We start from the raw sequence: 16,621 nt of genomic DNA, 5'->3' as shown, positions 1-16,621 counted from the left end.
ATTGACCCTCCTTTTCTCTCATTGTTCTCTTCCTGAGCGATTGCATTCATATGTACAGTTTCAGCATTTATTTATTCATTGAGTTAGATGTGTTTTATATTATTATAGCTTATAGACAACCCGGATAGGCATTTCAAACTCAAATGTATAAAATGACCACCCTTCCTATAAACCTCTCTTGTATTCTTAATCTTGGAATATCACCATACACATAATTAACCTGAGCCAAATATCTGCAGGTCTTTATTAATTCTTTCCATTCCCTTAACCCTTTATATCAAAACTTTGTCCATTTTGCCTGCTAACTGTCTAGGGAATCTGCCCTTTTCCCTTAATACCCAGTACCACTGCAGTCGTTTTATAACTAACTGTTCTTCTCGCCTCTGGTTTTAAAGCCGTAGTCTCTACCTACCCACGGCTGTCATAGTGATCTTTTGAAAATATAAATCTAATCATATTTCTTTCCTGCCTGAAAGTATCACTAATGAGCTATATCCTTCAGGATGAGGCCTACACTTCCTTAAAGATAAACTTCAAACTCATGAAGGTATTTAAGACCTTTCATGATCTGCCTCTGCTTTTTTTTTTTCTCTCCCTCAATACCTTATGCCCCTTTTCCACATCAGCTAGGGCCTCAGCCATACTGAACTGTGTAACTTCAGTCTATGCCATGCTGTTTTGTACCTCTGTGCCTTTGTATATGTTATCCTCTCTGCCAGCAATATCTCCTCCCATCCTGATTAACCATCCTTCAAAAGTTAGATTAAGTTTTTATCCTTTGTGCAGTGGCTTTCCTGACCCTTTCTCCTTGACTGGGTTAGTTGCCTTTTTGCTGTGCTTCCATATCTTTCTTTCTAACATAGCAGGCAACGTACTTTATAACATTAATTTATTCATCTCTTCTTGATAGACTACCAGGTCCTTCAAGGCAGAAGTTGTCTTTTATCCCCGTCTTCATCCCTTAACCCAAAAATGGGCTCACATATATTTTGATTGAATGAATGAATGAATGAATGGATTTAGTCTGTCCTACCAGCCTGAAGACATTCTCCCCATGCATTCTTAAAAGAAGTGTAATATCTAATTCTTTGGAGTCCACCAGTGGTTTCTACTATAGTGCTGTTACTGCAGTAGATACTTAATGTTTTTTAAACAATTTATTGCATTTCCTTTATTTTTATCTTAGAAACATTTATTGAGTGCCAAATTTGTGCCAGATACTAGGAATACAAAATCGAATAAGTAAACTGTCCTTGCCTCAAAGAGTGAACACTCTAGAGGGTGCAAACATGTAAACACATTTGAAAAAATCCCTATGCTAATTAAATACTAGTACTAGTGTGTGCATATCTTTAAAATGTAGCATCAAAACCTTAGTATTTTAGAGCCTGTAGCAGTAGACACAAAGGGAAATATTCCAGCAGAAGTGATAGCTAACTGGAACAAATTCGCAAAGAAGTGTTACTCCTTTTTAACTAGAGCTGCTGAGATGCACAGTATGTCTCTTCGATGTTTCTTCATCTTATTTGGTTGTTCTTAGTAATTTTTTAGTTTTCCTGTGGCCTCCTCTTGTGATGGAACCATATATGATGATACCCAAAATTAGAAGCCTCCAAAACAGTTTCAACCAGTATCAGTGATTTTGATACTGTCTGTGGTTATTGATGTTACTTAAAATTGATTGATTAATAAACCTTTGTAGCTGAGGAAATTTGATTTGATTGTGGTAAATTGGGAAGAATTTATGGAAGGAGCTAAAATCTATTTTAGTTGGGAGTAGGGAGGAAAAGGAATTGAGGTCTCAGTTGAAAGTTTATCAGATCACTGTTGGTACTAGGAACTGTGTCACATCTAATCATTGCAGATGATTTAGGTCTCTATTCCCTAAACTCTGATTTCTAAGGCTGGAGTGGTACCTAGTTATAATACTGAAGGATGGAGATATATGCATTGCCATCCTTTGGAAGAATTTTGAAATTTGTCGAATATTTCTTCATAAACCAAATTCTAACATAAGAGGATGAATGAATCTTCCGAGATTTAAATAAATTTTAAATTTCAGAATATGAATTACATAGTATTTTATCCTTCACTAACATTTTAATGTGACTGGTTTTTGAAAGGAAGGCTGAAATTGTGCACCTGCCTGTTTCCCTTAGATACTTCTTGGGAGCAGGAATCTTGTCTTACTCATCTTTGCATCTGGAAAAGATAGCATAACTGTTCTACTTGGCCAACATATAAATGGTTTTTGAATGAATGAACAAGTAAAAAAAATAGTGCTTTGTTTGAAAAGTTGTCCTAGTAGTACATAATTTTTTGAAACACAGAATTTCATGTATTTTTCTAAAATGTTTTCATTATATTTTATATGTAAACATTATTGTTCTTTAATATTTATTTTGAGTTTGCTTAGGTTCTCTTGTGGAAAAAATATTCCTATTCATCACTTACAAATATGACTAGCTTCTAAAGAATTAAAATTCTACACAAAATAAAAATCCTCAAATTTAAAGATATTTATGAGTAAAGTAGAATTTACTAGTAAAAGATATGCTTGGAAGTTCTTAAGTAGCTGGTTACCTTTGAGTTAGGGGTAGGGGTGAGGTATAGAATTTCTTTATTACCCCTACCCCTAACTCAAGGGTAACCAGCTACTTAAAATCTATACATTTATTGTTTTTACAATTAGATTTCACATTGGAAATGATACTAGGTAGCTTCATTGCATTCTTAACCCCTGGAAGCTAAATATTTAATAGTATTTTACAATGCTCAACTTGGCAAGGAGGTAAGAAAGTGTTAAAATCTTGGAGATTAGTCTCCGAAGACATCATTGTTTGGAAGACATTTGCATATACTCTATCTTGGAATGCTGTGCTCATCAGAGAAAGCGGTGTTAGAAGGAAAATTATGTGATGAATGGCTGTTTGGGCCCAGTTCCCAGGAAGACTTGGTCATGTGTAGCATGGTGTCTCCAGTACCCTCTTTTCAGGGTGTCCAGTGCCAAACATGGATTTAATTTTGGTTCCCTTTGTTGTCTTTTGTAGACATTTTGCCTTAATCTTTGATTTCTAGGCAATTCTTGAATCCTTCTGAATCCCGTACTGTTACCTCGTTTACTGAATGTTGCAGGAATCCCATGCGTTTAAAGGGGGTGATGAGAGCGAGATGAGAGGCTACAAAGACTTCAGTTGCAGCACCCTCTTGCAGCAGTTCTTTCCCAGTGCTTTCTTGAGGATCCTTAAATTTTCTTAGGCCTCTTACATGAAATTGAAAGTTCGGAGTTAGAAAACTAGAGAGAACTCTTTAGCATAGTAATGATGGCTTTTGTTTTTGGTTAAACTGGATTATTTAAACAATGGGTCCTTATTTTATTTCAAACATTCTTCAAGAAATCAGTCTATATTTCAAATGAAAAGAAAGTTTTTGGGTGGTAGTATAGTCTTTTTTGACTACGAATTCTTATTCCAACTATTCAGACCATAAGGAAAGAATTAATACTTTTTGTCATTTTGGAAAGTACAATATTGGCAAACTTTAAACATTGACAGAGTTAATTAGGATTGTAGAGATACATTTTGTGAAAGTTTGAAATGTAGAGAAGAGACTCACTGAGGTTGCTGATAATGAACGTAGCAATATGGATCTCTTACATTCTTTTAAAGATTAATAATCTTTCATTACTTCACCTGTTGATTACTTCTGTTGGTTAGAAGTTGCTAGAACTATCTGTCATTGCAGCATATGGAGCATAAAATTCATGCATTTAGCAATGGAGTCCCCTGGTGAATGTTGGGAAATCCCCAGATGGCTTTGTGAAATGCATACATTAGCAGATTGTTCCATGAGGATAATGCAGGAAAAGAATGAATTGAATCAGAAATTTTAAGGGTCTGAAAAATGGGCATCTTGTTACTTTAATAGTAGCTGAAAGAATAGCAAATTTTGTAGTGTAGATGATTTGATTATTTCTGGTTTTAAATTGTAACTATCGTGATAGGAAGGTCTTTGTAATTAACTCTGTGAGCTTGGGCAAGTCATTTGTCCCCTCAGAGCTTAAGTTTCTAAAAACCACATCAATAAGAGAACTATAGTATAGATGTTGCCTTACAGTTTTCTGAGTGATTTTACCTAAATTACATAATTTATTTCATTTACTTATTAAACATTCCAGTAAATAAATAAAAATAGTGACTTGTCTAATATTACACAGCCTGTATGTGCTAGAACTGAGACCTCAGACCTGTTCTTCACTCTCAGTGGTGTCGTATGCCAACAAATGGGAGGATTGGACTGCCTCCTCTAAAATTCTAAGACACTGTAATATTTTGTTTTTTGATTTTTTTTTTTACAGCCATTTACCAAGGCCTATTTTATTTATCTGCTCTTTTCTCAAGGTACCTTTTAGGATTACTATTTTAAATGTCTTTTTTTTTTTCTTCTGAAAAGTACATTTGAACAATTAACCATATGGAACTTCCATTATTGTGGTAAGATTTTTGAATTGTGTCTTGTGAGTTTGGGCTTCTTTTTTTGTAATGTTGTAGCCTACAAGTGTAAACCCTGAAAATCATTCCAGAAATTTATTTGGGGTTAGCCTCACATGTCTGATGTTGTCCTCACTTATTTTAAAATGAAGAGATAGATTTTTTTCTTATTCACAAATGTTCGCAATAAAAATTTACATTTTATTTGTTGATAGAAGAAGAGACTGTGTAAAAAGTACTCTGGCATGTATTCCTTAAATTTAGTTTTAATTCTTAGAATTACAATACAAAAATTTCTTTGAAGAGGATAATTTCAGTTTTTTCTTAGTTAAATACTTTAATAATTTTAGCAACTTAAGAGCAAAAACCTTTTTTAGAGTCTAATAATTGTCTCTTAGTTGTATAGTATCCAAAGTCTTGGCCTCATTTTGCTCCTCAAAAGCTTTTAAATTTAAGAGCTGGACCTGCTAATTTGTCTAAAAGGATTGCACGTATCTTTTCACATATTCCTGGTTAATAAGTGGTTAAACAGATTAGCACGTGATTTGAGTTTTAAGCTAACTAGGGAAACAATGCTTTAGAAAGCCCACAGATGTTCATATATGTGTGATTGTTGCTCCCAAGAAGAAAATTTGGTACTTTAATTGTTGGAACTTAGTTTAGGGCTTATTGGTATATATTGGAGGTTCAAGAAAATATCTTTCGTTCCTTATTTTGTTCTGGTTTTGTGTAGATTTTGTTTCTGGAATCTGAAATTCTGTCTCATCTCTCTCTGGAAAGAACTCTTAGTCTCTGAATCAGTGAATTTCTATTAATCAATTTGTTTAGATAGACCATCTTTTCTGAGAGCTTGTCAAATTCTTGGTATTTTTTTAAATAAAGAGCAGGTTAAAAGTTAGAAGTAAGGAGAAGTTTTTGCCTTTTTTGATAACTGAAAATAAGATGCTTCCCTAAATTATTCTTGAATGAATTTCACCCTTTATGTGGTCAATTCATGATCTTTTTCACAGATGCTGCTGCCCACCATTAAGTCTCTTATCACAGGGCATTAAAAAATGGTGCCATAAAATGCATGTTGAGAGAATCTTTGGATCTCAAATATACAGAAATCACATCTAAATGTCAATTCCTGAGTTAAGGAACTGACAATATGGCAATTTCAGTCTCTATTAATATTTAGTAGATAAGAGATTATGTTATTGTTTATGTTATTCTTTATATGTCTGTAGACTTAACTACTTGTTGAGAAGATTTTTTTTTTTTTAATTGGGGCTGTACATTTCTGCCATTGTACTGATTTGCTTACTTGAATTAAAGTTGTTCTTTAATTGTTTTGGGCCGTATCTATGGTTTGAAACTTACGACTGTCCCCTGTGTACTGTGCATCAAAGATGAGATTTCAGTGCTTTGTTCAGTTACTACACAGCACCTATATATCTGTAATAAAGCTGTATGACTGGGTCCATTTATCCCAATATTAGTTATTTTAAATATCCATGTGAATGAGGATGATTAATATGTAGAGGCTAATTTTTCTAATTCATTTATGTCTCCTCTGGGAATTTCTTTGGGATTTTTTTCACATTCATGTTTTGGTTTCTGATTTTAAAATAATTTTCCTTTGTTGTAGGATGAGCAGTTCTTAGGTTTTGGCTCAGATGAAGAAGTCAGAGTACGAAGTCCCACAAGGTCTCCTTCAGGTATGGCCAATTAAGCTCATGGTGCCTTTAAGTTTTGTTTGTTAAAGAGACTGGCTTCCCCTTGCCTCTTTGCATGTAGAGGATGGTCTTCAATACTGGGTTTTTTTGGTACATCCTTCCCTTTCCCTCACACTAAGTAGGAAATGGCTTATGAAATAGATCTCTTTATGGAACTCTTCTCTGGCCACTTTTGGTTTATTCTTTATTATGCTTCTCTGTGGGAACCCCTTGAGGCATGGGAGATAGATTTTCATGGAATGAGTGGATAACCTGGTAGGCAAATTGAAGTTAACCTACTAAGAACAACTTCAGATTTACATATTTTGAATTATATGGTATTATATATGACTTTGGGAATAATTTGGCCATTGTTTTTTGCAGATGAAATTTGTTCTACTATTGTCAAAGCACTAAAAACAAAATATTAGCGCTGTATGAACTATTTTACTTGATCCTTGAAAGCCTGTGTTGGAATAAAGAAAACAGAAAAATTTTTATCATTCTCACCAAGAAAATATCTAGAATGTCTTGAAATTCTAGACTAATAGTAGTTTTCCAATAGATAATTTTCAATGGAAATAACATTTAATGGCTTTCAGAGTTCTGCTCTATAAGTGAGAGGGCTATAGATCTTTTGATGGAAAAAGCATTCCCTGTCTATGCTGCCATTCTGACTTCTTGCATAATTTTCTTTGATTTTATGTGGATAGACAAATCTAGTTAAATATGATATTGGTTGTGTTTTTGCTCTTTGATATTGACCTAGTTTGTGATGTCTGTTAGCATTTGGGTTAGATTTAAGAGTCATCATCCGTTATATAGTAACCTGATTCAAACACATAAGTTGACAATTTTTCCTTTCCCAAATGGTAGTGGCATTGCCATTCTAGTTGGGAGGAGTTAGCCTGTAGGATCCCAGTATCTGCCATTTAGATAGTAACAGTGTTTTCTTTAATATGTGGTAAAAATCTTAAAACTTCATATCGGAAAATGGTTTTAGAGATCATCTGGTTTAACTCTTCATTTATAAATGAGTAAATGAGGCCCAGAAAATACATGATACTTATAACTGATTTGTGAGTTCTTTGTATGTGTTGTGGATTATAGAAGTTGGCAGCAGAGCTGGATTCTTCTTTGTTCAACTTTTTCTACTTCTCCTCCAAAAGCTTCTTTTAAAAGTTGGATAGAAGAGGTTTCAGAATTAATAAAGCCCTATGAGTGACTAGGTTCAAGTCTACCTTTATAAGGAACCTTGTGATATACTTCTGGGTAGAAGTTTATTTTGTTAATTCACGGCCCTTTCTTGATGGTTTCCTCTTTAGTTTTTTTTTTCTTGGCTGTCAGTTTACCTTTAATGTTGTCTTTTTTTTTTTTTTAACCATCTGGATATGCTTCATTTTGTAAAAAATGAAACATAGTTTCTCTGCTGTCTCCTAGTCCATTACTCTTGTTGTAATTAGTATATATTGAGAGTGGATTTGTGAATCTTTAACTACTTAGGGAGTCTAAACTTAATTGGTGAAAAAACATTTTTGTTTAGAAAGCTCAACAGTAAGACCCTTGTTGATTTCTGTTCTATTAGAAAGTTGGTTCCATAGTCTAAAACGTTCATCATAATGGCATAAATCTCTTTTGGTGCCTATTAGGGGAGATTTTAGTTTCAGAAGAATGTTGTATCATATAAAACATTAAAAAGTCATGAGGGAAGAGAAGATATGATAGGCAACTCTTAATACATTTAGAAAATACAGGTTTATACAAAGAATTTTAGGGAAGAGTCTTGTTTTATTAAGTCTCTTGATAAGTAGCAGATTGAGCTGATTTATAAATTGGCAAGTTCCTTTGATTTAGGATAGAAGAAATCTGGTTTAATAAATTGATAATTTGCTCAACATCAATTCCGGTTAAAAGTTGTTTGTAATTTGAGACTAACTAGTTCAAGAACCTGTAGGTAGGGGCATAGATTAATGGGCACATCATTATGTCACTTCACGGATTAGTTTACATGCTACTGAGTTCAGTGATCATATTCTGATGTCTCACGAATGAATATTTTTCTATTCAATGAAACTTTCTTAGTTTACTTTGGCAAAACAGATTGAAAATATCGGAGGCTGAGTGGCTCAAGAGCCTTTTCTTATAGAAGTTGGTATGTTATGATTGAAGAGCACTTTGTTCAAATTTATTAAAGCTAAAATTCTGAATTGAGGAGATGGGATGATAAGTTGCTATAATTATGTTCTCAGATGTTAATCTTGGTGGCTAGGGTATGGAAAAGGTAGTACAGATTTTTTAAAAACATTTTTTTTGTAATCAGAAAAAACTCTGCTCACCTAAAGTTACAGGAAAATCAGTTTGTATATTAACTGCTCAGTTGAAAACCTTTTATTGTATTAGTTTTTTATCAAAAAAGTAGTTAAATATTTGTTCTTTTAGGTGAAATGTTATTTAGTTGATTTCTTTGAGGCAAGTTTTTGGGGAAGAGAAACTAAGCACAATTAAGATGTTTTATTGACTCATTAGACCCAAGTAGAGTTTAGTACAAAGTGGCTTGTGCTAAATTATATTCAGCTTAGTTAAGACCTGAACTACAAAGCTAAATATATGCTCTTCATTGTTTAATTTCTATACACAGTTAAAACTAGTCCTCGAAAACCTCGCGGGAGACCTAGAAGTGGCTCTGACCGAAATTCAGCTATCCTCTCAGATCCATCTGTATTTTCCCCTCTAAGTAAATCAGAGAGCAAATCTGGAGATAAGATCAAGAAGAAAGATTCTAAAAGTTTAGAGAAAAAGAGAGGAAGACCTCCTACCTTCCCTGGAGTAAAAATCAAAATAACACATGGAAAGGACATTTCAGAGTTACCAAAGGGAAACAAAGAAGATAGCCTGAAAAAAATTAAACGGACACCTTCTGCTACATTTCAGCAAGCCACAAAAATTAAAAAATTAAGAGCAGGTAAACTCTCTCCTCTCAAGTCTAAGTTTAAGACAGGGAAGCTTCAAATAGGGAGGAAGGGGGTACAGATTGTACGACGACGAGGAAGGCCTCCATCAACAGAAAGGATAAAGACCCCTTCAGGTCTTCTCATTAACTCAGAACTGGAAAAGCCCCAGAAGGTCCGGAAAGACAAGGAAGGAACACCTCCACTCACGAAAGAAGATAAGGCAGTAGTCAGACAAAGCCCTCGAAGGATTAAGCCAGTTAGGATTATTCCTTCTTCTAAAAGGACAGATGCAACAATTGCTAAGCAGCTCTTGCAGAGGGCAAAAAAGGGGGCTCAGAAGAAAATTGAAAAAGAAGCAGCTCAGCTGCAAGGAAGAAAGGTGAAGACACAGGTCAAAAATATTCGACAGTTCATTATGCCTGTGGTTAGTGCCATCTCCTCACGGATCATTAAAACCCCTCGGCGGTTTATAGAGGATGAGGATTATGACCCTCCAATTAAAATTGCCCGACTAGAGTCTACACCAAATAGTAGATTCAGTGCCACATCCTGTGGATCTTCTGAAAAATCAAGCGCAGCTTCTCAGCACTCCTCTCAAATGTCTTCAGACTCCTCCCGATCTAGTAGCCCCAGTGTTGATACCTCCACAGATTCTCAGGCCTCTGAGGAGATTCAGGTACTTCCTGAAGAGCGGAGCGATACCCCTGAAGTTCATACTCCACTGCCTATTTCTCAGTCCCCAGAAAACGATAATAATGATAGAAGAAGCAGAAGGTATTCGGTGTCGGAGAGAAGTTTTGGATCTAGAACAACAAAAAAATTATCAACTCTACAAAGTGCCCCCCAGCAGCAGACCTCTTCTTCTCCACCCCCACCTCTTCTTACTCCACCTCCACCATTGCAGCCAGCCTCCAGTATCTCTGACCACACACCTTGGCTTATGCCTCCAACAATCCCTTTAGCATCACCGTTTTTGCCTGCTTCTGCTGCCCCCATGCAAGGAAAGCGAAAATCTATTTTACGAGAACCGACATTTAGGTGGACTTCTTTAAAGCATTCTAGGTCAGAACCACAATACTTTTCCTCAGCAAAGTATGCCAAAGAGGGTCTTATTCGCAAACCAATATTTGATAATTTCCGACCTCCTCCACTAACTCCTGAGGATGTTGGCTTCGCATCTGGTTTTTCTACATCTGGTACTGCTGCTTCAGCCCGATTGTTTTCACCACTCCATTCTGGAACAAGGTTCGATATGCACAAAAGGAGCCCTCTTCTGAGAGCTCCAAGATTTACTCCAAGTGAGGCTCACTCTAGGATATTTGAGTCTGTAACCTTGCCTAGTAATCGAACTTCTGCTGGAACATCTTCAGGAGTATCTAACAGAAAAAGGAAAAGAAAAGCATTTAGCCCTATTCGATCCGAACCAAGATCTCCTTCTCACTCCATGAGGACAAGAAGTGGAAGGCTTAGTACTTCTGAGCTATCACCTCTCACTCCACCATCTTCTGTCTCTTCCTCCTTAAGCATTTCTGTTAGTCCTCTTGCCACTAGTGCCTTAAACCCAACTTTTACTTTTCCTTCTCATTCCCTTACTCAGTCTGTGGAATCTGCAGAGAAGAACCAGAGACCAAGGAAGCAGACTAGTGTTCCAGCAGAGCCATTCTCATCCAGTAGTCCTACTCCTCTCTTCCCTTGGTTTACCCCAGGCTCTCAGACTGAAAAAGGGAAAAATAAAGACAAGGCCCCTGAGGAGCTGTCCAAAGATCGTGATGCTGACAAGAACTTGGAGAAGGACAAGAGTAGAGAGAGAGACCGGGAGAGAGAAAAAGAGAATAAGCGGGAGTCAAGGAAAGAGAAAAGGAAAAAGGGCTCAGAAATTCAAAGTAGTTCTGCTTTGTATCCTGTGGGTAGGGTTTCCAAAGAGAAGGTTGTTGGTGAAGATGTTGCCACTTCATCTTCTGCCAAAAAAACATCAGGGCGGAAGAAGTCTTCATCACTTGATTCTGGGACTGATACTGCTTCTGTGACTCTTGGGGATACAACAGCTGTCAAAACCAAAATACTTATAAAGAAAGGGAGAGGAAATCTGGAAAAAAACAACTTGGACCTCGGCCCAACTGCCCCATCCCCGGAGAAGGAGAAAACCCTCTGCCTTTCCACTCCTTCATCTAGCACTGTTAAACATTCCACTTCCTCCATAGGCTCCATGTTGGCTCAGGCAGACAAGCTTCCAATGACTGACAAGAGGGTTGCCAGCCTCCTAAAAAAGGCCAAAGCCCAGCTCTGCAAGATCGAGAAGAGTAAGAGTCTTAAACAAACTGACCAGCCCAAAGCACAGGTACTCTTTTCCATCTTGCCTGTTAAAATCAACAGAATATTGAACCCCTTCTAAGAGCAAATTTTAGGCTGTTTTAATTACATCCGGTTGGGAATCAGGGAAAGGGTAGAGGAAGTGGTGGCATTTTGCACTGGTCCTTTAAGGACTGGAAGGATTTTGATAGGTAGAAAATGATAGAAGAGAACATTTTAAGTAGAGGGAACAGTGTGAGTAGAGAAACATTTCAGAAACGGTGAATAGCTGGACAGGTACTTGGAGGAAAGTGGTGAACTTAGACTAAAAGGTAGGTTGGGGCCATGTTACAGAGAATGCTGAGTTGTTTGTAGTTAATGGGTTTCTTGTCATAGAATCTGTGACTTAATTTTGAAGGTGCGTTTTTGTAGTCAAATTGTTTTACTCTTGTTTACTGAAGAAAATAGAGGGAGGGTGGGGTGGGGTGGGGTAGTGCAGATTCTCATCCTCTGAGTAGTGAGTGATTAGAGTAATAGATAATAGGTGTTTGCACAATACATTTGAGAAGCACTTGGCCTTAAGTTATGGGACAGAAAAGCTATAGAATTGAGTTAGTTAAGATGAGGACAAACAAATTTTTACAAAGAACATAATTTTTTGTTTTGTTTTGTTTTGTTTTGTTTTTTACACAATGAGCTAGGCACTTATCTTTTCTGAAAAAACCTACTGCTCTTTAGGTTCTTTTTAAAAATGGTCATGTTGTAGATGCATATTTATGCTGACATATCAAGTTAGGTTACAGTGACCCCAAACTTAGGTTTTTAATGTTATTCAGCCTAGGGCCATATTTCAGTTATTCTGCCAGTTGAGAGTTCTACCAGGGACTTATTTCTGACACCATTTTGGATGTTTTTGGTTAGTCTCCTAGTGATAAGAGCAGTGGCTCTTTAAATTGTGAGACATTTCTGTTTGAAACCATGGCCTTTTATATTTCCTTTATAGGTTATTTCCCCCTACTTCTCTGTTGATCAGGGAAATATAAGAAATATTCTATGATTAGATAAGCCTTTTTTATGCCAGACTGAACTTTTTGATAATATAGACTGGCAACTTGAATTTTGAGGGAAATTTTCAAGAAGTAGTATAATTGAGAATAGGAGCTTAGTTGATTTCTGTTTTTTGATTAGAACCCCTTTTTTTCCTGCCAATTTTAGGATACGGAAGTACTTGATTCCTGTATAGTGATATGGCTTATCAGCTGGAAATAACTAGAGTTGTATGTGTTAATTTTAGATTATAAGTTAGTCAAAAATATGTGGGCTTCATTTAACATAGGTGGTTGTTATTGTTTGTTTTTGGCTCGCCTCATATTTAGGGTCAAGAAAGTGATTCATCGGAGACCTCTGTGCGAGGACCCCGGATTAAACATGTCTGCAGAAGAGCTGCTGTTGCCCTTGGCCGAAAACGAGCTGTATTTCCTGATGACATGCCCACCCTGAGTGCCTTACCATGGGAAGAACGGGAAAAGATTTTGTCTTCCATGGGGAATGATGGTAGGTCAGAGATATCAAACCTTGAAATCTTAGCAGATATTCAATTTGTTTGCTGATCATTCTTGGGATGCCTAGTAGGCTCTACATAGCATTATATGTTAGTCTGGGTCCTCCAGAAAACAGCAAGAGGGGAGTACATGCACAAGGCTTTTATTAGAGGTAATGCCTGTGAGGGAAAATGGAGAGGGAGCCAGGGAAGGCTGGGAGAGCTATCAGACTGCTCTGCAAGTCTGACCCTAATGAAGGAGGGAGAGAATCCTTGAGTAGATCTTCCTAAACTGCCATACAATGTAATAAAGTTTGGCAAGACTATCCTTGAGCAAAAGCTGACTGTCTGAGGAGTCCTCTGGCTCTCAAGAACAGGTCTACCTTAGCATCCCTGCCTCGCTCAGTCACTGCCTGGGCACAACTCCCATGATAAGTGCAGACTCAGAGTGCAGCAGCTGGAACTCTTGGTCAGTTGTGCTCCTTGGGATTGGAGGCACATTCTCACAGTTGCCATATAGTTCTTAAATGCTGGGTGACTGCCATATAAAATTCAGAGGTTTAGAGAATCTTCAAAAGCATTCATTTCATATTCTTGAACTTTAGGTTAGACTGTTTTATTTTCAGTATTTGGATTTCTGCTCTCATCAAGCTGCAAGTTATTAGGCAAATAATTATTTAAACAGGTTCTAAGTTCTGCACATGAATATTTTTATTATAATGCATTTTATTTTTTGGAGCCCCAATTAAAACAAAGTTTGGATGTGTATGATAACAAATGGATTTTAAGACTCTCCATCTTTACTTCCGACAAGGAATTAGATATTCTCTCAGAACTAATGACATATTTTTTTAACAGACAAGTCATCAGTTGCTGGCTCAGAAGATGCTGAACCTCTTGCTCCACCCATCAAACCAATTAAACCTGTCACCAGAAACAAGGCACCTCAGGAACCTCCCGTAAAGAAAGGACGGCGGTCAAGGCGGTGTGGGCAGTGTCCTGGCTGCCAGGTGCCTGAGGACTGTGGTCTTTGTACCAATTGCTTAGACAAGCCCAAGTTTGGTGGCCGTAACATAAAGAAGCAGTGCTGCAAGTGAGTGGGTGTCTTATTCTGAGTTGTTGACCTGTCAGCCATGAAGGTGTTTATTTATGCTTGGTTTGTTGTGGAGATGAATTAGAAAACTAAATGTGGTTGTATTGAGGTCTTGAGTTGCAAGATTAGTTGCAGAGGTGGATTTTGTGATGTGGCTAGGTTTGGGTTGTGCTTAGATAAATACTCTGGCACAGTGCTGTCTAACAGAACATTCTGCAATGGTGGAAATGTTCTATATTTGCTCCATTTGATATGGTGGCCGTTAGCTAAATGTAGCTATTGAGCACTTGAAATGTAGTTAGTGGCCAAGGAACTACATTTTTCATTTCATTTAATTTTAATTAAATTTAAGTAGCCACATGTGCCTAGTGGCTACCATATCAGTGCAGCTCTGGTGGGTTTTTTATTTGAAAACTGACAAATTTAGGTTTAAAAAATGATGTTTATTAGGTCAACTAAAATTACCTTTTTAAAAAATTAGTTTCCGGTATACAGTACATTAGTTAGACATTTATATAGTTTATGAAATGATCCCTCTGATTACTCGATCACTCATAAAATTACCTTTATGGCATTCAGGAAGTATCGGTGATACCAGGTATACATCTTTTTTTTTTTAATTAAAGAAATGATTTTAATTTTTTTCTCCCCATCTACCTCCCTCCTCCCCACTTCCTCCCACCCTCTGGTATCGTATACATCTTTTTGCTCTCTTAACTCAGAATATTTTCATGCATATGGAATTTTCAATCTGGAAGTTGTAATTACCTTTTCTCCCTTTTCTTTAAAGTCAGTTTGTGCATGTACTTTCTGCCCTCTGGCATTTGTTTAAAATGGATCAAGAGAGTTGCACAAACAGAAATTTTGGTGATTGAACATCTCTTAAAGTACCTGGCATAAGGAATAGATATTATCTATCAACAGATATTTTCTGAATGAATGAATAAGATGAAAGTGATTTATGTAAAACATAGTTGGGAGAAATGCTGTATTACTTACTTCTGGAGAGGTCATTTCTGGAAGACAATAAGTAGTTCTGTGTTTGGTTTAGTTTGGCTTTAATCAGAAATCTTTTCTCAGTCCCATTAGTGCAAAGGAGTGAGAATTCACAGATCAGCAAGAAGATACATGATAGCAAGATAAAATTATACTAAATTTAGTGGTTGAAATGGATTCAATTCAATTTTAAACTTTAAATTAAGTTGGAATTTCAGTAAATTGAGGGAGGAAATATATATCAAAGCCCTGACATAGACCTATAGCATTATAGTGGCAGACAGAGGACTTGTTGGGTATTTTAGTCCATTTTGAATTCAGATCACTATATGAATATCAATCTCATAAGGGAGTAAAACTGATTTGATCACAAGAAATATCAACTGATCATTTTGTGTGTGGTGCTAGTTAGTACTAGGTTACAAGAAACTTGAGTCTTATTTCAAAAATAATTTGATCTTTGCTCCTTTTAGATCCTAAAGGTAGGTAAAATTGCTGATCAGAGGATTCAAAGGCTCAGATTTAGTCTGAGTAACAAGCAGTCCTTTTTTTCAGCTCTCAAAATGAACCTGAATAAAGATTCACTGATTCTTGCAGACAAATTAACACTTGTTCCAGTTTTCTTCTCCTCTGAATGTTGTTTACTATATGGTATTCCTTGTTATCATAGGATGAGAAAATGCCAGAATCTGCAGTGGATGCCTTCCAAAGCCTATCTTCAGAAGCAAGCAAAAGGTAATGTTGTAAAAAAGATCTTCCCCAAAGTGCTTCCTGCTTTAATGCCATATAGCTGTGTGTATCTAGTGTAAAGAGAGTACTAGTTTTTGTTTTTTAAGTACTGCTCTTTCCCAGATATTTGATGTTTACTGAAGCCGGGTAATAGGTACATGGGGGTTCATTTTACTATTCCCTTTACCTTAGAGTATGTTTGAAAATTTTCATAATAAAGCATTTAAAAAATTTATATAAAAATTAGTTTGTTTCATTTCCTAGAGCAATAAACTTTACCTATTTCACCTGACCAACTTGGCTTTTTAAATTAACTCTCTTGAGCCTTTCAGTGTCAATTTTAGCTGCAAGAAACTGAGAATAAGATTGTTACATTCCTATACTTCTATTTTAAATAAAAATTTTCTCGCTTACCATGTTTTTTCCCCCTAGCTGTGAAAAAGAAAGAGAAAAAGTCTAAGACCAGTGAAAAGAAAGAGAGCAAAGAGAGCAGTGTTGTGAAGAACTTGGTGGACTCTAGTCAGAAACCTACTCCATCAGTAAGAGAGGATCCTGCCCCCAAGAAAAGCAATAGTGAACCTCCTCTGCGAAGGCCTATTGAGGAAAAGAGCGAAGAAGGGACTGCCTCTGCCCCAGGACCTGAATCCAAACAAGTTACCACTCCAACTTCCAGGAAGTCCAGCAAGCAAGCCTCTCAGCCAGCACCAGTCATCCCTCCACAGCCACCTAGCACAGCACCACTGAGAAAAGAAGTTCCCAAGACTGTTCCTAGTGAGCCCAAGAAAAAGCAGCCCCCACCGCAAGAATCAGGTAAGTGAGGAAGGCAAGAAGGAACT

The 16,621-nt window shown here is 36.7% G+C and overlaps 1 protein-coding gene across 8 annotated transcripts in view; it reads left to right on the top strand.

The window, feature by feature from the left end:
• Window positions 1-16,621, top strand: part of KMT2A (lysine methyltransferase 2A) — a 71,514-nt gene that overhangs the window by 16,356 nt on the left and 38,537 nt on the right. For 4 of the 8 annotated variants that reach the window (XM_025047491.1, XM_025047489.1, XM_025047490.1 and 1 more), the window contains 6 exons: window positions 6,121-6,190; window positions 8,826-11,476; window positions 12,804-12,981; window positions 13,826-14,060; window positions 15,727-15,791; window positions 16,218-16,595. In XM_025047491.1, coding sequence (XP_024903259.1) covers window positions 6,121-6,190; window positions 8,826-11,476; window positions 12,804-12,981; window positions 13,826-14,060; window positions 15,727-15,791; window positions 16,218-16,595 — 3,577 coding nt within the window. The remainder of the gene's footprint in view (window positions 1-6,120; window positions 6,191-8,825; window positions 11,477-12,803; window positions 12,982-13,825; window positions 14,061-15,726; window positions 15,792-16,217; window positions 16,596-16,621) is intronic. The other 4 variants (XM_025047494.1, XM_015590111.2, XM_025047493.1 and 1 more) reach the window with 2 other exon arrangements.

This window comes from Pteropus alecto, unplaced genomic scaffold (assembly GCF_000325575.1).
Source record: "Pteropus alecto unplaced genomic scaffold, ASM32557v1 scaffold224, whole genome shotgun sequence".
Taxonomy (NCBI): Eukaryota; Metazoa; Chordata; class Mammalia; order Chiroptera; family Pteropodidae; genus Pteropus; species Pteropus alecto.
Note: the sequence above shows the minus strand (reverse complement) of the source record. Positions and strands in the feature narration are given on the sequence as shown.